The sequence below is a fragment of the Aegilops tauschii genome, chromosome 2 (assembly GCF_002575655.3).
Source record: "Aegilops tauschii subsp. strangulata cultivar AL8/78 chromosome 2, Aet v6.0, whole genome shotgun sequence".
In the NCBI taxonomy this organism is placed as follows: domain Eukaryota; kingdom Viridiplantae; phylum Streptophyta; class Magnoliopsida; order Poales; family Poaceae; genus Aegilops; species Aegilops tauschii.
Window position 1 is genome coordinate 461,036,078 of NC_053036.3, and position 21,152 is coordinate 461,057,229.

Consider the following 21,152-nt stretch of genomic DNA (forward strand, 5'->3'; position numbering starts at 1 on the left):
CATCGATTGATTTTAATGCAAGGAGTAGGGATTGCCACGCAACGGATGCACTAGAGCTATAAATATATGAAAGCTCAACAAAAGAAACTAAGTGGGTGTGCATCCAACTTGCTTGCTCACGAAGACCTAGGGCACTTGAGGAGGCCCATTGTTGGAACATACAAGCCAAGTTCTATAATGAAAAATTCCCACTAGTATATGAAAGTGACAAAACAAGAGACTCTCTATCATGAAGATTATGGTGCTACTTTGAAGCACAAGTGTGGTAAAAGGATAGTAACATTGTCCCCCCTCTCTTTTTCTCTCATTTTTTTGGGTCTTCTCTTTTTTTCTGGCCTTTCTCTCTTTTTTTAATTCCTCACTAGGAACAATGCTCTAGAAAATGATGATCATCACACTTCTATTTATTTACAACTCAATGATTACAACTCGATACTAGAACAAAGTATGACTCTATATGAATGCGTCCGGCGGTGTACCGGGATATGCAATGAACCAAGAGTGACATGTATGAAAGAATTATGAACGGTGGCTTTGCCACAAATACTATGTCAACTACATGATCATGCAAAGCAATATGACAATGATGAACGTGTCATGATAAATGGAATGGTGGAAAGTTGCATGGCAATATATCTCGGAATGGCTATGGAAATGCCATAATAGCTAGGTATGGTGGCTGTTTTGAGGAAGATATAAGGAGGTTTATGTGTGAAAGAGCGTATCATATCACGGGGTTTGGATGCACCGGCGAAGTTTGCACCAACTCTCAATGTGAGAAAGGGCAATGCACGATACCGAAGAGGCTAGCAATGGTGGAAAGGTGAGAGTGCGTATAATCCATGGACTCAACATTAGTCATAAAGAACTCACATACTTATTGCAAAAATATACAAGTCATCAAAAACCAAGCACTATGCGCATGCTCCTAGGGGGTAGATTGGTAGGAAAAGACCATCGCTCGTCCCCGACCGCCACTCATAAGGAGGACAATCAAAGAACACCTCATGTTTCAAATTTGTTACATAACGTTTAAAATACGTGCATGCTACGGAACTTGCAAACTTCAACACAAGTATTTCTCAAATTCACAACTACTCAACTAGCACAACTTTAATATTACTACCTCCATGTCTCAAAACAATCATCAAGCATCAAACTTCTCTTAGTATTCAACACACTCATAAGAAAGTTTTTACTAATCTTGAATACCTAGCATATTAGGATTTTTAAGAAAATTACCATGCTATTTAAGACTCTCAAAATAATCTAAGTGAAGCATGAGAGATCAATAGTTTCTATAAAACAAATCCACCACCGTGCTCTAAAAGATATAAGTGAAGTACTAGAGCAAAAACTATATAACTCAAAAGATATAAGTGAAGCACATAGAGTATTCTAATAATTTCCGAATCATGTGTGTCTCACTCAAAAGGTGTGTACAGCAAGGATGATTGTGGTAAACCAGAAAGCAAGTACTAAAATCATACAAGACGCTCCAAGCAAAACACATATCATGTGGTGAATAAAAATATAGCTCCAAGTAAAGTTACCGATGGAAGTAGACGAAAGAGGGGATGCCTTCCGGGGCATCCCCAAGCTTTGGCTTTTTGGTGTCCTTAGATTATCTTGGGGGTGCCATGGGCATCCCCAATATTAGGCTCTTGCCACTCCTTGTTCCATAATCCATCAAATCTTTCACCCAAAACTTGAAAACTTCACAACACAAAACTTAGCAGAAAATCTCGTGAGCTCCGTTAGCGAAAGAAAACAAAAGACCACTTCAAGGTACTGTAATGAACTCATTATTTATTTATATTGGTGTTAAACCTACTGTATTCCAACTTCTCTATGGTTTATAAACTCTTTTACTAGCCATAGATTCATCAAAATAAGCAAACGACACACGAAAAACAGAATCTGTCAAAAACAGAACAGTCTGTAGTAATCTATAACTAAAGCAAACTTCTGGAACTCTAAAAAATCAGCCAAAATAGGAAGACCTAGACAATTTTTTTATTGACCAGCAGCAATTGGAATCAATATTTTATCACGTTATGGTGATTTTTAACAATTATTTTTGTGAACAGAAAGTTTCTGGAATTTTCTGCAAGATCAAATAACTATCATCCAAGAGGATCCTATAGGTTTAACTTGGCACAAACACTAATTAAAACATAAAAACACATCTAACCAGAGGCTAGATAAAATATTTATTCCTAAACAGAAGCAAAAAGCAAAAAACTAAAAATAAAATTGGGTTGCCTCCCAACAAGCGCTATCGTTTAACGCCCCTAGCTAGGCATAATAGCAAGGATAGATCTAGGTATTGCCATCTTTGGTAGGCAATCCATAAGTGGCTCTCATGATAGATTCATATGGTAATTTTATTTTCTTCCTAGGGAAGTGTTCCATGCCTTTCTTTAATGGAAATTGGAATCTAATATTCCCTTCCTTCATATCAATAATTGCACCAATCGTTCTAAAGAAAGGTCTACCAAGAATAATAGGACATGAAGGATTGCAATCTATGTCAAGAACGATAAAATCTACGGGCACATAGTTCCTATTTGCAACAATACGAACATCGTTAATTCTTCCCATAGGTTTCTTAATAGTGGAATCCGCAAGGTGCAAGTTTAAAGAGCAATCATCAAAATCACGGAAACCTAACAAATCGCACAAAAGTTTTTGGAATCGTGGAAACACTAGCACCCAAATCACACAAAGCATAGCATTCATGATCTTTAATTTTAATTTTAATAGTAGGTTCCCACTCATCATAAAGTTTTCTAGGGATAGAAACTTCCAACTCAAGTTTTTCTTCATAAGATTGCATCAAAGCATCAACGATATGTTTGGTAAAAGCTTTATTTTGACTATAAGCATGAGCAGAATTTAGCACGGATTGCAACAAGGAAATACAATCTATCAAAGAGCAATTATCATAATTAAATTCCTTGAAATCCAAAATAGTGGGTTCATTAACATCTAATGTTTTGATTTCTTCAATCCCACTTTTATCAATTTTAGCATCAAGATCTAAAAACTCCGAATTTTTGGAACGCCTTCTAGGTAAAGGTGGATCATATTAAGTCCCATCATTATCAAGATTCATATTGCAAAACAAAGATTTAATAGGGGACACATCAATAACTTTTAGATCTTCATCTTTATTTTCATAAAAATTTGAAGAACACGCTTTTATAAAGCAATCTTTCTTAGCACGCATCCTAGCGGTTCTTTCTTTGCACTCATCAATGGAAATTCTCATGGCTTTGAGAGACTCATTGATATCATGCTTAGGTGGAATAGATCTAAGTTTCAAAGAATCAACATCAAGAGAAATTCTATCAACGTTCCTAGCCAATTCATCAACTTTAAGCAATTTTTCTTCAAGCAAAGCATTGAAATTCTTTTGCGAACTCATAAATTCCTTAACACTAGTCTCAAATTCAGAGGGCATATTATTAAAGTTTCCATATGAATTGTTGTAGGAATTATCATAATTATTAGAGGAATTACTAGGATAAGGCCTAGGATTAAAGTTTCCCCTATACGCATTGTTACCAAAATTATTCCTACCAACAAAATTCACATCCATAGATTCATTATTATTCTCAATCAAAGTAGACAAGGGCATATCATTAGGATCAGAATAAACACTTTTACTAGCAAATAATTTCATAAGTTCATCCATCTTTCCACTCAAAACATTAATTTCTTCTACCACATGCACTTTTTTATTAGTAGATCTTTCAGTGTGCCATTGAGAATAATTAATCATAATATTATCTAGGAGTTTAGTAGCTTCTCCTAAAGTGATTTCCATAAAAGTGCCTCCCGCGGCCAAATCTAAAAGATTTCTAGAAGCAAAATTCAATCCGGCATAATTTTTTTGTATAATCATCCACAAATTCAAACCATGTGTAGGGCAATTACGTATCATTAATTTCATCCTCTCCCAAGCTTGTGCAGCATGTTCATGATCAAGTTGCTTAAAATTCATAATATCGTTTCTAAGAGAGATAATCTTGGCAGGAGGAAAATACTTAGAGATAAAAGCATCTTTGCACTTATTCCAAGAATCAATACTATTTTTAGGCAAAGACGAAAACCAAGCTTTAGAACGATCTCTAAGCGAAAAAGGAAATAGCTTCAATTTAACAATATCATTGTCAACATATTTCTTCTTTTGCATATCACACAAATCAATGAAGCTATTTAGATGAGTAGCGGCATCTTCACTAGGAAGGCCGGTGAATTGATCCTTCATGACAAGATTCAACAAAGCAGCATTGATTTCACAAGATTCAGTATCGGTAAGAGGAGCAATCGGAGTGCTAAGGAAATCATTATTGTTGGTATTGGTAAAGTCACATAATTTGGTATTATCTTGAGCCATCATGACAAACAAGCAATCCAACACACGAGCAAACAAGAAGCAAGCGAAAAAGAGGCGAACGAAAGAGAGAGGGCGAATAAAACGGCAATGGTGAAGTGGGGGAGAGGAAAACGAGAGGCAAATGGCAAAAAATGTAATGCGGGAGATAAGGGTTTGTGATGGGTACTTGGTATGTTGACTTTTGCGTAGACCTCTCTGGCAACGGCGCCAGAAATCCTTCTTGCTACCTCTTGAGCACTGCGTTGGTTTTCCCTTGAAGAGGAAAGGGTGATGCAGCAAAGTAGCGTAAGTATTTCCCTCAGTTTTTGAGAACCAAGGTATCAATCCAGTAGGAGGCTACACGCAAGTCCCTCGCACCTACACAAACAAATAAATCCTCGCAACCAACGCGATAAGGGGTTGTCAATCCCTACACGGTCACTTACGAGAGTGAGATCTGATAGATATGATAGGATATTTTTTTGGTAATTTTGTGATAAAGATGCAAAGTAAAGAAAGTAAATAAAAACGGCAAAAACAATAGGCTAAGTGTTGGAAGATTAATATGATGGAAGATAGACCCAGGGGCCATAGGTTTCACTAGTGGCTTCTCTCAAGAGCATAAGTATTTTACGGTGGGTGGACAAATTACTGTTGAGCAATTGACAGAATTGAGCATAGTTATGAGAATATCTAGGTATGATCATGTATATAGGCATCACGTCCGAGACAAGTAGACCGACTCCTGCCTGCATCTACTACTATTACTCCACACATCGACCGATATCCAGCATGCATCTAGAGTATTAAGTTCATAAGAACACGGTAACGCTTTAAGCAAGATGACATGACGTAGAGGGATAAATTCGTGCAATATGATAAAAAACCCCATCTTGTTATCCTCGATGGCAACAATACAATACGTGCCTTGCTACCCCTACTGTCACTGGGAAAGGACACCGCAAGATTGAACCCAAAGCTAAGCACTTCTCCCATTGCAAGAAAGATCAATCTAGTAGGCCAAACCAAACTGATAATTCGAAGAGACTTGCAAAGATAACCAATCATACATAAAAGAATTCAGAAGATTCAAATATTGTTCATAGATAAACTTGATCATAAACCCACAATTCATCGGTCTCAACAAACACACCGCAAAAGAAGATTACATCGAATAGATCTCCACAAGAGAGGGGGAGAACATTGTATTGAGATCCAAAAAGAGAGAAGAAGCCATCTAGCTAATAACTATGGACCCGAAGGTCTGAGGTAAACTACTCACACTTCATCGGAGAGGCTATGGTGTTGATGTAGAAGCCCTCCGTGATCGATACCCCCTCCGGCGGAGCTCCGAAACAGGCCCCAAGATGGGATCTCGTGGGTACAGAAGATTGCGGCGGTGGAATTAGGTTTTTGGCTCCGTATCTGATCGTTTGGGGGTACGTAGGTATATATAGGAGGAAGGAGTACGTCGGTGGAGCAACGTGGGGCCCATGAGGGTGGAGGGCGTGCCTGGGGGGGTAGGCGCGCCCCCTACCTCGTGGCTTCCTGCTTGATTTCTTGACGTAGGGTCCAAGTCCTCTGGATCATGTTCGTTCCGAAAATCACGTTCCCGAAGGTTTCATTCCGTTTGGACTCCGTTTGATATTCTTTTTCTGCGAAACTCTGAAATAGGCAAAAAACAGCAATTCCGGGCTGGGCCTCCGGTTAATAGGTTAGTCCCAAAAATAATATAAAAGTGAATAATAAAGCCCAATAATGTCCAAAACAGAAGATAATATAGCATGGAGCAATCAAAAATTATAGATACGTTGGAGACGTCTCAGTCAGCAGCGTGTGAATCCGGGCTGTAGCAACTGGGCTAACAGGACTCCGGAAACCCGGGCTGTAGCAGGCTAGCAGGACTCTGGATGTCACCGCGTGACATTTCCCTGAAGGGACAGACACAGGAACGAAGTGTATCACATGCCGGCCAGTCTAGGTGTTCCGGAGCAGTAGTGCTGGGCTAGCAGGACTCCGGTAAACCGGGCTATAGCGGACTACCAAGGCTCAGTGGAAGCACTAGACTACATTTCCCCATAAGAGAGGCTACCAAGGATAAACAACTAGATTGTCGGATCCCACACATACCAAGCATTTCAATCATACACACAATATGCTCAATATGTGCAAATACAACATGGCATCACAACAAGACTCTACGACTCGGAGTATTTATTCATTAGGCTCCGAGGAGCCAAGTATTACAAACATGGGTCTCATGACCCTACATACAGAGCATACAAGCAACAAGCGGAAGCATAAACATGTCTGAGTACAGACAACTACAAATGAAGAAGGCTGAGAAGCCTGACTATCTACAAGACCCTCCCAAGGGTACAAGATCGTAGCTGAGGTAACAAGCTAAACGTCGAAGTCCATGCGGAACTACTAGCGAGACTGAAGTCTCTCTGCAAAACATAAAATAAGCAAACGTGAGTACAAATGTACCCAGCAAGCTTACATCAGAACTAGCTACATATGCATCGGTATCAACAAAGGGGTGGTGGAGTTTGACTGCAGCAAGCCAGCTTTGACTCGGTGGCTATCCTGAACTACGACTGCAAGTAACTCTTTTGAGGTGGCGCACACGAGTCCACATATTCACCATACCAATACACCACTATGGATCCGCTCCCGTCTCCCTACGAGAACGCCATCCATAGCACTCACGCTTATCTTGCGCATTTTAGAGTATCCACTTTCACTTGTCTATGAACTGTACAGGCAACCCAGAAGTCCTTTACCGTGGACACGGCTATTCGAATAGATGATGTTAACCCTGCAGGGGTGTACTTCTTCACACACGCTCTCGCCACTTACCACCATGTACACGTCGTGTATCTCGGAAACCTTCAAGCGGAAGCCTGGCAAGGGAGTCGGCCACGACCTGACTAACCACACAAGTCTCTAGTCCAGGTTTATCGCCTATTCGGGTTCCATCCGCAAGGAGATCCGGCCGGGGTGTCGCTCACAGCCCCAAACGATGTGAGCAGGGTTCCCAAGCCCACCATCCGGGTGCCACTGTGCCTAGTCTGTCCCAAGCCCACCTGTACCGGGTGCCACTTGGTAGACTACTAACACAACCTACAGACACTAGAAACTAGTTGCAACTCCTGGACAGAGATCGAGACCGTTAATAAGCCGAGAGGGGTCGAGTTACCGGAACCCAATGTGTGGTAGTAACTATTCATGGATCACAAATACAGAACTCAGTTCCTAAGGACGGTTTCAATGAGACAACCCACCATGTACTCCTACATGGCCTCTCACCGCTAACTTTACCAAATCGTGTTCACACACTTAGCTCTCAACAGTACGACATGTTCACAACTTCCCAATTCATCCCCGATGAATCAGACCTGACACAACTCTAAGCAATAGCAGGCATGACAAACAAGCATGAATGAGTAGGCACATCAGGGCTCAAACAACTCCTACTCATGCTAGTGGGTTTCATCTATTTACTGTGGCAATGACAGGTCATGCAGGGGATAGGGGTTCAACTACCGCAGCATGTAACAGTTGAAGCGTTGTTGTCCTAATGCAGTAAAAGAGAGCAGGAGCGAGAGAGTGGGATTGTATCGGAATGAACAAGGGGGTTTTGCTTGCTTGGCGCTTCTGAAGATAGCATTGAGTCTTCATTAGTGTCAACGATCGCAACGTCGGAACAACGTCTACCGAGGGGGAACAACACCGGCAATAGAGAGGAAACACCATCAATGCAATGCAACAATATGATGCATGAATGTGACATGGCAATATCCTGTGATTTGAGCTAATGCAACTAGCAACGATTTAGATGGAGTTGGTTTGAATACAAGATTCAAATTCAAACTCCACATGTAGTTATCTAAATGTCATTCATTCAAATTGTCTTATACAACAGCTTTAGGTTGTTTAAACATGCATGAAAATGGTACATATGGATAGATTGGATTTTTCTGATAATTTTTCATATATAACTTATCTCATTCTGAGTTATGGTTGATTTACTATGATTTTTTGAAGTTTATAGCATTTTCTGGAATTTCCTGAATTATTTTAAATTCAGAAATTCCTTTACTGCGTCAGCATGATGTCATCACTGCGTCAGCGAGTCAACAAAGCGGCCCATGTCAAACTGACCAGTGGGTCCCGCGTGTCAGTTACTAACTAAACTATCCTGGTTTAATTATATATATACTAATTGGAGGCACCATACGAGACACCGTGTTAAACCGTGAAATTAAAGAAAATTGACCGTCCGTTTAATACGTAATGTGTGTATAGCCGTTGGATGAAACGTGAGGAGGCCAGACGTGCTCTCCTATCGCACGAGTCTTTCCCCACTTGGAGTCTTCCATCCCACGTACACGTACATAAGTCTTCCTCCACTTGGACTCTTTCCTGTTTCTCTTAAATAAGAAAGAAAAAAGATTGTTATACACGAGACATCCTTTCCTGGGTACCTTTCCATGTCTCTCTCACGTTAATCCTGGACAGTTGGCCTTCTATTTTTATTTTCAATGGCCACGTATCGTACTTCAATTGTCCAAAAAGAAAAATACACAGTCTCCATCCAAACGTGGTGTTGTTGGCAATACAAACACATGCATGGCTATATATATATATATATATATATATATATATATATATATATATATATATATATATATATATATATATATATATATATATATATATATATATATATATATATATATATATATATATATATAGGGTGATGAATAGTAACACAATATATATTGATTTACTGCATAAAATTTGGCATAACAAAAAAAATGTAGGTCAAAATTGTATTTTATGTACATTTTACACTATGTTTTTACATTTGTAATTTTACATAACATAAAAAAACATTACGACAAGTGTAGGTTTTCTTACGTTCTCTTTTTATGTCTAAAATAAGACAAAATTTACGAAACGTAAAATAGATGATAAAATAGAGGTGGGTGATCGTTTTATAAATAAATTACATATGAAATACAAATAGTTACATTCATGTCGATTCACTACATAAAATTTGGCATAAAAACAAAAATATAGATTATAAGACCAGAAAAATTGCATTTTTATGTATATTTTACACTATATTTTTACGTCTATAATTTTACGTAACATAAAATATTTTTTACAGTGATTACATATTTTCTTACACTCTCTTATTACGTATGAAATAAAACAAAAACTTATGAAACATAAAATTACGGTGCATAGATGTTAAAATAGAGGGGGTGAAGAATAACTATCCCTCACCCAGGGTGACGAATAGTCAATCCCTATATATATATATATATATATATATATATATATATATATATATATATATATATATATATATATATATATATATATACACACACACACGTCTGCAACGGATAGCACCTTCCCTCGCTCCCATCTCAAACGGGCCGCCGTCCTGTCCGATTGGGTCTAATCACAAAGGTTTGGACAAAAAGCTCTCCTGTGCATATAACAAACACATAAGCATCCTCATATGTATTCCTAACTATCTCTTTGATGTTGCAGCTCAATGACGAAGTCTTCCATGGCATACGAAACCTTTTGTCAAATCAATACTACCAGTAGAGGAAAGGAATTAACAATCAAGGCAAGAGTATCAAGACTATGGGATTCCATATTGATCGGTAATGATGAAATACTTAGTCTAGACATGGTCCTTATTGATGAAGAGGTATTATGGTTCCCTCATAGAAATTACATCCTTTCTTGATTCTTTTTATAATTTAGCTTCAATCTACATGCTAATTACAAATACAATTGAAGGGGACAATGTTGCATGGAGTTATCAATAAGGCATATATCGAAAGGTTAAGGTCATTAAGTCAAGAAGGCAATGTGTACCTCATTAAAAATGTGAGAGTCATTCCAGCAGCAGCAAAATTTCGACCTGTACAAAATGAGATGATGATCAACTTCTCACCCACAACAAGTATAGAGAAGATTGAAGATAATGGAGACATTCCAAAGCATGGTTTCAACTTTTCAAGCATGGAGGTACTCTCCCAAAGAGTAAGCATTGACACTTATCTCTCAGGTATGACATCAATGAACTTTTAAGATACAATATGCCATTTTTTCATGGCATATATAAAATGCCATCTAAATTCATGTGCTAACAGATGTTATTGGAGTTGCAACACACATAGGACAAATTGAAGAAACTAGAACATATCTTGGGCCCTCCAGAATCCGTGATATTTTCCTTCTAATCGAGTAAGCCAAAAAATACATCTTATTCGCAGCGAAGGTGCTCATGTCATGTCTTCACATTTTACTTTTTGTTGACAGAGACCAGGAAGTCAAAGTTAGATTATGGGGTGACAAAGCTGATCTAATTGATGTCAAGTCAATAGGGAATGTCATTATAATTACATCAACAACAGTGAGGAAATTTGGCAGTATGTCTTCTTTCAAATTTTAATCACTTATTTTATTATCTCTCTGCTTGGTTTACATAGGAAAATGATTATTTCAACCACTATGCAGGATATTCTCTATCGTCAAATAGTGCAACTCAAGTTTTTATAAATTTAGATATTCCTGAGACTATGGATGTACAAAACAGGTAAGCGAAATTCCTACAAATATTGCCCTTTTAACGTCAATGTCAGTAGTACTTACCCTGGCTCATAACTTTTTGTCTCCAAATAGCATTTGTTCCAAAGAAACAATTATCAAAGAACTACATGTTGAGGAGAACCATCTAAAAGGGACACTGGAAGAGCAAATGCGCTACAATAGAAAAACTTTAGAAGAGTTAAATGGCATTCTGTTAAACTCATCAAATCAGGTTTGTAATCCAGAGATAATGATGAATTGTTTTCCCACTTAGAAAGCATAAATATATTTATATTTACTCTACAGGGAAGGATATTTACCGTGGAAGCAGTAATTAATGATGTTAATACAAGATATATGGTTGGTACTACATATCATGCAGTGAAAATAATTGCAAGAAGCTACTTGAAAAGAGAATTGATTACTACTATTGTAGCAAATGCGATAGGAAAGCTCAACCCAAACCACGGTAAAGAGTTTAACAGATCTCTATCTTAATAGTTTTAATAGAATAATTTTTAAATTAATTCACTACATATTTTGCAGATATAAGATTAAGCTTGAAATCAGTGACTCGACAGCATCTGCATCTTGCGTTCTTTTTGAAAAAGAAGCCCAACAATTAATTCATGAGTCAGCAGAAAACATGGTTGCATCAATTTGTAATGAAAGTGATGAGCTTCCAAAACCAATCCAAGATATTTGTGGTCAGACTGTAATTTTTCAGTTTAGATTGACAGACTACAATTTCACCAGTTGTAGACCGGACTACACAGTCTCAAGACTGTTCTTTCTGGAATCTATTGAGAGTGGCAACAATGGAACGGTATGATATTTACTGATTTTTCTACACTCTATTATATTTCTCAGAGTTAATACTTGCATAAAATATTGAAACAAAATGAACAGTAACAACATTCCTAATTATCTATAGTTTACACTCCCTTATGCATCATCTATTTCAAAATATACTATATTTTAGACACAATGGAACTAAACTGATCTTCTGATGCTTTTGTAGAGTAAGCCGAAGAATTTTCCAAAAGATGGTGTAACTAAACACGAGGCAGATGAAGAGAGCCGATCTGTTCAGATACATGATAAAAACAACAATGAAAGATGCAAAAATAAAAGCACGATTAGGAGAAAGCTGAAACGCTATGAAGATTCTGACGAGCAGATAACTATGGCACTTGATACTTCAATAGATGACGAGGTTTTCAAAAAATATATGGAGTTCCTCATTCAAAAAACCATATTTCAAGACAAACAAATTGGACTAATTCTCTTATTATATGTAGGGTAACTTGAAGAAAATTCCAAAAGGTGTCATCATTAAAAAGGAACCAAAAGAAGATACTCAAGATGATATACACAAAGATAGTGGTGATGATGAAGAAGAAGAATACAAAGTGTTACGAAGGAGTACAAGAATTAAAAGACAATTTGTTGTTCTTGACGACGATGAAGACTCGGAAGAGCAATTCAACGCCCAAAAAAAAGCACGAAAGCGTGCACAATGCCTGGGTGATGAACAACAACCTTGCAGATCACGACGGGGGAGGAAGAAATAATTTGTGATATTTAGAATTCGATTGTTAGAATACAAACTATAGATCTTTAGTACTTGACGACACAGACAGTACTATGTTATATTTTCATATATATTTTTTCTATCATGTTATATAACTGAATATTCCTGCATATACTTCCTGGTCATGCATGAATCAAGTTGAGACAGTTATCAACCATTAATTAATTTCAGTTAAAAAAATAGTTTCTTAATAAACTCATGTATGAAATTGGTAACCACTATATTGTTGTACTCAACGAGGAGGTAGTGTAAAGAATAGGAGAGAGCCAATCTCAGGTTTTGTCGTCCAGTGTAAAAATGTCCAGTGTAAAAATGGCCCCCTACAATGGCATATAAAAATGTCTCCCTACAAAGGCGAGGGCGACAGAACAGGATGATGCGGGGAGGCAGGACGAGACCGCTACCTGCTCGATTTGTAATTCACCCAACTTATTTTAGCATAAATTCCTACAGTTAGACCCATGTTTGCAACCCAAGAGTGGGCAAACAACAGAGTCACATGCCGCTTACCCAATATTTCCTACTTGCAATACCTTTTTGACTCTGTGTGAAGACGAGTTAGTGCTAAAAGTTTGCTTTTTCATATCACTGATTTCATTTTTCCAAAAGTTTCTTAACATGAATGTTTACAATCATGACAAATAGTCAAAGATGAATACACTTTTTATAAACAAGGGTATATATAACATTTTCCCAACGGAGGAAACACAATCTCGAGGGAAGTATGACTAATTATACGTACCAGTTAGCTGATATTTTGATCTAACAGAAGGTAGTAACATGAAAAAAACAATGCCACACGTACAAATTAACATATTAAAAAATCATTCACTAATAAGATACTACATTTTATGCGGCCGGCTAATCAAACTAGAAAAATAATATAATTGTGTGCCACCAGAATATATCTACAAAAGTACGAGCAGGCTGTTTCTATTATAGAAGTTCACGTGCTGGACTCGGAGACTTACACATGACCATGGGACACGGCTTGGTATTATATTATTTATTTATACATATACAGTCCAGAATAAACAAGACTTGCAGAGTCCAACTCGAACACAACTGCCTTTACATAAGGGCATGCATACACATGATTTTTACACATGAACGATCCGGAGCTTCCGTGTCTCAAAACGATCCAGAGCTTCCAAAGACACGGAATAAAGAGAAAAAAGAGGTAGGATTGACTTATTAGCATATTAGTTCATGCTTACTCTTGATGATGTTGTTTCTCTAAGTATTAAATTCTATGATATTACTGAAACCTTCATTAGGTGCGGAGAAGACACAGAAGACATCTGTTATTTCAGAGGATCAATCTGAAATTGACAAATCCATAAGCACTACCCCCGGCCACCATGTCGAATAATCATGTGCCTGTGATCCAAAAGGGGGATAAAAACGATCGAAGGTAGAATAGATAATGGTGACCATGGATATTGCAGATAGTGGTGTTCAACATATGATTTTTAGCAATATGCCAGCTATTTCCTTCCCATATTTGAAGTAAAGGGTTCAGATAGTGCCTTGCAGCAAAACCAATTTGAGTTTATATTTAAAATATTTCTAATAAGAGTACATACCACTTGCAGGGGTATCATCTTGGGCAAAAAAGACAAATTACCTGACGAAAACAAGGTACAAACTTGACTACAACACTTCTATCCTATTCTTATAACAATGTTTCCATGCACCCTTGAATATATTGACCTGACTATCCGAATCAAATTTTCAGCAAATTAGAGTGGAAGGCAACAAACGGTATGTTATGACACAATTTATTGCCTCAAGCACATGTACAGTCTAACATTAAAATACATTACATTATAATGCGAATAATATATGAAAAAATGAACGGAGACAAGCTAGGACAAAGCAAAGCCAATCTCCAAACCAAACAAAAAATAGAAAGCGTCCAAAGTTATTAAGCGAGATGGGTAACCAGTCGGATATTCATGCCCAACAAGACAGCCTACACCATCAGAATGAAAGGTACTGGCTTGCATTATATATTATTAGTTATTAATAAACAAGAAAATAGCTCAATACATGTACCTATAAAAATAACTGATGGTGAAATAAATATATTACAGGCTATTCACATGCGCATATACATCCACTGCCGTTGTAGCTTGCCAGGAGAGGAAAATGGTAATCACTTATTTGTTATCTCTTCAAATTCCTTTTAGTGTGCTATGCAGATCAAGTTTAACTATTTTTATTTTCAGGGAATACCCAATGATCATGCTACAATAAACAAAGAGCAAGAAAGGTGCTTTAACAACATAATCATGGCCGCTAGCCCGTGCCTGATATAATGAACTAACAACTGCCAAATATATTTGTTACAGGATTTCAACGGGTCCAAATAAACAAAAACCAAGAAAGAGGAAACAGATAGTCCATGGAAATCACACCAACAAGCATGCAAGGTTGGTTCAAAGAAAACAAAATTATGAAACTGAGATTGCTTTGAGTACAACAGCTAGTGAACATGCTTTAGAAGCATCAAATTTTGCTAGAGGCTCGGTAGATATCGATTTGATTAGAAGAAAAGAGATAAGCAAGTTGAATCGAGCAAATAGAAAGAAGTTACAGGCGATGAAAAAATGAGGTAAATCCCAAAGCTCTCCAAGTGAGGTTTCAAATTTTGGAAAACCAACATGCGTATGTCCATTCTGCAATGCTATAATGTGGCATCAAGAGAGAAGCAAGCATAACACAAATAAATCAAGACCAACATTTGGACTTTGTTGCAAGGAAGGCAAAGTCAAACTGCCACCATTGAAAAAACCTCCAGCATACCTTCAGCAGCTACTAACATCTAATGAGAAGGGAGAACCATCAAATTACAGAGATAATATCAGGAATTATAATCCAATGTTTGCATTTACTTCGATGGGTGGCCAGGTAGACTACGAGATAAACAAAAAAGGGGGTGCACCGTATGTTTTTCGCTTGAATGGCCAAAACTATCATCAAATTGGCACGTTGCTACCTAAAGATAATGGAGATAATGCTCTCAGGCCAAAGTTTGCTCAATTGTACATTTATGATACAGAAAATGAGGTCAGGAATAGAATGCAAGCTTCAACCTCAAAGGAAAGGAAAACACAACTTGATGAAGGCATTGTGTCTGGATTATTGCAGATGCTTGATGAGCACAATGAGTTAGTGAAATCATTCCGTATGGCAAGGGATAGATACCAAGAGTCAGATCTCGAAAATGTTAGATTGCGATTAATTGGTACAAGATCCAGTGATGGAAGACAATACAACCTACCAAATGCATCTGAAATAGCTGCACTCATTATTGGGGAACAGACAGGAGAAAATGTTGAACGTGATATAATAGTAGAAAACAAAGACAGACAACTCCAGCGAATTTCAGAACTACATCCAAGCTTTATGTCTATGCAATACCCGTTATTATTCCCGTACGGAGAAGATGGATTCAGACCAGAAATAGAATTAGAAGAAAAAAAAGATGTTGAAGGAAAGAGAAAGTATGTTACCATGATGGAGTATTATGCATATCGTATCCAGCAGCGACTGAACCAGTCAGTAGTCTTGCAAACGAGTGGCAAGTTGTTCCTTCAGTTCATCGTAGACGCAGCAACATGCATTGAGCAATGGAGGCTGAATTGGTACAGGATGCATCAAGGGACACTTAGAACAGAGCTATATAGCGGTCTGCAAGACGCAATTGATAATGGTGATACCAGAACTGATCAAGTAGGTAAAAGAATTATACTACCTTCATCATATAATGGAAGTCCGAGGAATAAACAGCAGTACTACCAGGATGCAATGGCCATATGTCGGTGGGCTGGATATCCAGATCTGTTTATCACTTTCACATGCAACCCAAAGTGGCCAGAAATACAGATCATGTTGGACTTCCTACCAGGACAAAAACCAGAAGATCGCCCAGACATTGTCAATAGAGTGTTCCTTATAAAGCTGAATGAACTAATAGAAGACATATACAAAAAGAAGCGGTTTGGAAAAGCAATAGCAAGTAAGTCAACAAAGTTTCGGCCAATTCCTACCTATCATCACAACTAAGTTTGTTATGTACCTTATCTTCATATACCTCTGTAAATTACTACGCAAACTTAAAACATGACTAATGAAATTATAATGTTTTGTTGCAGTTGTCTACACCATCGAGTTCCAGAAAAGAGGTCTACCTCATGCACATATACTATTATTTTTGGATCCAGATGACAGGGATCCTAGCCCCCAAAATATTGACCAGATCATATCAGCAGAGGTGCCAGACAAGGATGTTGATCCAGAAGGTTACATGGCAGTTGAAAATTTCATGATGCATGGACCATGTGGCCAGGCATGCTACAAGTCACCATGCATGATCAATGGAAAGTGCTCAAAACATTTCCCTAAGATGTTCTGTGAGGAAACAAGCATAGATGAAGAAGGATTCCCAATATACAGAAGACGAAATAATGGCAGGATAGTAGAAAAAAAATGGAGTACAGCTAGATAGCAGGTATGTTGTTCCATACAACAGGGACCTGATAGTCAAGTACCAGGCCCACATAAACGTGGAATGGTGTAATAAATCAAGATCCATAAAGTATTTGTTCAAGTACATCCACAAAGGAGAGGATAGAGCAACTGTAATTTTGGGTGCAGGAAATAACTATGACGAGATACAAATGTACCTTGATGCACGATACCTATCCGCAGGTGAAGCATCTTGGCGTATCTTTGGATTTGAACTTCAGCACTGGCAACCTTCTGTACAGAGACTGCAATTCCACCTTCAGGATGAGCAAATGGTCGTGTTCCCAGACTCAACTGACATCGATAAAATTGTACATAGACCTGGCATAGAGGAAACAATTTTCACCGAATGGATGACCGCTAATAAATTGTATGAGGAGGCCCGTAATCTGACATATGCAGAATTCCCCACTAAGTGGACGTGGCATGCAAAGGAGAAAAGATGGAAGCCAAGGAAAGGTGGGAAACGGTCTATTGGGAGGATCTACTATGCCCATCCAGCAAGTGGTGAAAAATATTACCTGAGGATTCTGCTAAATACTGTCAAAGGTTGTAAATCATATGAGGACATCAGAAAAGTAAATGGTATTGTACACCCAACCTATAAATCAGCATGTTATGCACTTGGATTGCTCAATGATGACCAAGAGTGGGATGATTGTATTAAGGAAGCATCGCATTGGGCTTCTGCACAACAAATGCGACAACTTTTCTGCACAATACTCATTTTTGGCGAGGTCACAGATCCAGGGAAACTATGGGAATCTACATGGGAATTACTCTCGGAGGACATACAACGACGTCAGAGGAAAATCTTGAACTTTGATGAACTTCAGCTTAATCCTGAACAAATACAAAATCTCACACTTATAGAGATAGAGATGTTGCTAAGGAGAGGTGGAAAGTCATTGAAAGATTATGAAGGAATTCCATTACCAGATAGCAACTCACTACAAGGTCTACAAAATAGGTTGATAAGTGAAGAGCTTAACTATGACAGACAGTCTCTACAAATAGAGAAAGTGGCACTACTTTAAAAGTTAAATCCAGAACAGAAACAAGCTTTTGATGCAATACTACAATCTGTAAATAGCAAACTAGGCAAACTGATATTTGTCAATGGATATGGTGGAACAGGAAAAACATTTCTTTGGAAGGCAATCACGACATCACTACGATCTGAAGGAAAAATAGTTTTAGCAGTAGCATCCAGTGCAATAGCAGCACTTCTTATACCTGGGGGAAGAACTGCACATTCAAGATTTCACATCCCGCTCAACATCACTAATGAGTCCACATGTGACATCAAGCAAGGATCCTATCTTGCAGACCTGCTAAAGAAAACATCCTTAATTATATGGGATGAAGCACCTATGGCGAACAAACATTGCTTTGAAGCATTGGACAAGAGCTTGAGAGACATCCTAAGGTTCACAAATGAAAGTAGTGCAGATAAACCATTTGGAGGGATGACGGTAGTGATGGGAGGTGACTTCAGACAAATCCTGCCAGTAATACCGAAAGGGCGAAGATCTCACAATGTGGATGCATCCTTAAAACGTTCCTACTTATGGAACAACTTTGAGGAATTCCGGCTCACTCAGAACATGCACGTTTCTGCACTAACAGATACTCCAGAAGAACAAAAGAAGATCGCAGATTTTGCGGACTGGATTCTAAATATTGGAGATGGATTAGTTGGAAATAAAGAAGAAGAGGCATGGGTACATATACCGGAGGACTTACTACTGCAGAAAGGAGAGAACCAATTAGAAACAATCATCAACAGCACCTATCCAAACCTATGGATGAACTACATGAACCGAACATACTTAGAAGAGAGAGCCATCTTATGTCCAAGAAATGAGATGGTCGATGAGGTAAATTCTTACATCATGGGTAGAATAGAAGGTGAAGAGGTAACCTATCGAAGCTCAGATACAGTGTGCAAAGCAATGTCAAATTCAGAAGATGGAGACCATTTGTACCCAACAGAATTCCTGAATAGTTTGAAGTGCCCTGGAATACCAGACCACGAAATACGGCTGAAAGTTGGACTGCCAGTTATGCTGCTACGGAATATCAACCAAAGTGAGGGCTTATGCAATGGTACGAGACTAACTATAACACAGCTAGGCAAATGGTTCATAGAAGCTCAGATAATAACAGGGACAAACATTGGAAACAAGGTATATATTCCAAGGATTATTATGTCACCAAGTGACTCAAAATGGCCGTTTGTATTGAAAAGGAGGCAATACCCAATATCAGTTTGTTTTGCAATGACGATAAATAAGAGTCAAGGGCAGTCGCTAAAACATGTGGGGCTATATTTACCAAAGCAGGTTTTCATACATGGCCAACTCTATGTGGCGGTATCAAGAGTCACAAGTAGAGATGGACTTAAAGTTCTAATTTCAGATGAAGAATCTAAGGAAAATAATTCGGCAAAAAATATTGTGTACAAGGAGATCCTTTAGTCAAGAGACCTTACAGTATTTCTATTTTACTCTATGTAACCTTCTTCAAAAGGAATTTCATACGGATTTCAGATGAATCAGGTATTTCTACGGACACACATGACTATGTTTGCAAATTTGATCTAGCACTCAAACAATCTGTAGTCTGTGCATTGCATAATCAGTATTAAAAAACTACATGAATCATGAATGTGTACCTTCAGTTTACTAAGTAACCGCATTTTTGATCTCACGACTCATGCCCTAATCTGTCTCATAGCTCTGACATGACCATAATATAATTGAATGTGCATCTGTCAATACCAAATAAAAGATCCATCAACATCTCTTTCTTGGGCATGATTGAGCACGAAATGGCAAGATTTTTGTTTTTCTATGTAAATATACTTGGATGATTTCATTAATGATTATTCAGGTTGTACAGCCGACCAAGCGAGGGCTAGATTTGATTATTATTTACATAATATGCCAAGATCAATTCTGTAAATAGTTGTGTCGTGTCATTAAGCATGGAGCAATTGGTGACGAATGTTGACTGATCTACAGATATTATAGCGACCACATATTACAGGTTACATCCTACAAATTCAAACAATTTAGCTCAGGCAAAAACAAATAGAATAAGCTAACACAGGTGTACCAATTCAGCTAAAACAGTCTCCTTGACGACTCCTCTACCATCCATCTCTACACCACACATACATCACCTCATTGCACATCTGCACAGATCCAAAAGGGAAATAAGGCATCCCTCAAAGGAAGCAAGTTTCCAATTCTTAAGATAATACATACACAAAATAAAATGATTTAATCACACCTGATGTATCCCATAGTGGTTGCTTTGTAAGATTTATCGCTGAGAAATTGAAGGACTGGGAACAGAATGTATGACCAGTGGTTGGATCGAGGGTTTCATTTTGTGGGAACGGCGAGTGGGGAGAGGGAGGGCAGTCGGCGCCGCGCGTGGGATTGGAACTAACGGCGACTGGGCGACACACCCCGGCGGATTCCTGAATCAATCTTTGCCATGGCTGAAGATGTCCATTTTTGGGAGATGAGGGAAGAAACGGCAGGAGGAAGAAAGTATACCTTTGACTTTCTTTATTTACTGGACACATGGGTCGTAGTATAGCAGGCTACAATACGCTACTATATACTGTACTTCATTACCTTTCTGCTACACCGCACACGTGAGCCTCAATAGTATGGATAGCACAAGCATGTGCATATTCACGTTGCACACACATACCAGATGTAGAGCGAACGACTAAGAAAAAAACATGAAAAGAAATAATTGTTTGATTAAACATAAAAATGCACTCGCACTAAAAAATATCTTTTCAACATTGGAGTTACATAGCTCTAATTTTATCGATTTCATTAATTATAAATAGCTGTGATGTTAAATGTGCAAGAAAAATAAACATCACTTTTTACATGCTTATTTAACTATAAATAATAATAGCTTTTCCTTATGCCTAAATCTTTATGTTGGCCTTGGCCCTATAAGAATGAGGAAGAAAAACTTCCAAAGAAC

General features: G+C 38.0%; 1 protein-coding gene and 2 long non-coding RNA genes across 3 annotated transcripts; 1 reads left to right on the forward strand and 2 right to left on the reverse strand.

The window, feature by feature from the left end:
- Nucleotides 1-9,473: 9,473 nt before the first annotated feature.
- On the reverse strand, nucleotides 9,474-11,065 carry LOC123497120 (uncharacterized). Its single transcript, XR_006670379.2, has 2 exons — nucleotides 10,292-11,065; nucleotides 9,474-9,890 (listed from the first exon to the last, which is right to left on the reverse strand). It is a non-coding gene; the product is annotated as an uncharacterized lncRNA (long non-coding RNA).
- Nucleotides 11,066-16,515: 5,450 nt separating this feature from the next.
- Nucleotides 16,516-20,754, reverse strand: LOC141041724 (uncharacterized). Its single transcript, XR_012203025.1, has 6 exons — nucleotides 20,433-20,754; nucleotides 20,256-20,334; nucleotides 19,813-19,908; nucleotides 18,372-18,466; nucleotides 17,294-17,456; nucleotides 16,516-17,018 (listed from the first exon to the last, which is right to left on the reverse strand). It is a non-coding gene; the product is annotated as an uncharacterized lncRNA (long non-coding RNA).
- On the forward strand, nucleotides 18,480-19,797 carry LOC141041723 (uncharacterized). The gene has a single exon (XM_073508794.1). It carries the CDS (start codon nucleotides 18,509-18,511, stop codon nucleotides 19,613-19,615), a length of 1,107 nt encoding a protein of 368 aa, XP_073364895.1. The 5' UTR covers nucleotides 18,480-18,508; the 3' UTR covers nucleotides 19,616-19,797.
- Nucleotides 20,755-21,152: the final 398 nt, after the last annotated feature.

Excerpts from the sequence above, each read along its gene's own strand:
- LOC141041723 (XM_073508794.1), top strand. The coding sequence starts at position 18,509 with ATGGCGAACAAACATTGCTTTGAAGCATTGGACAAGAGCTTGAGAGAC.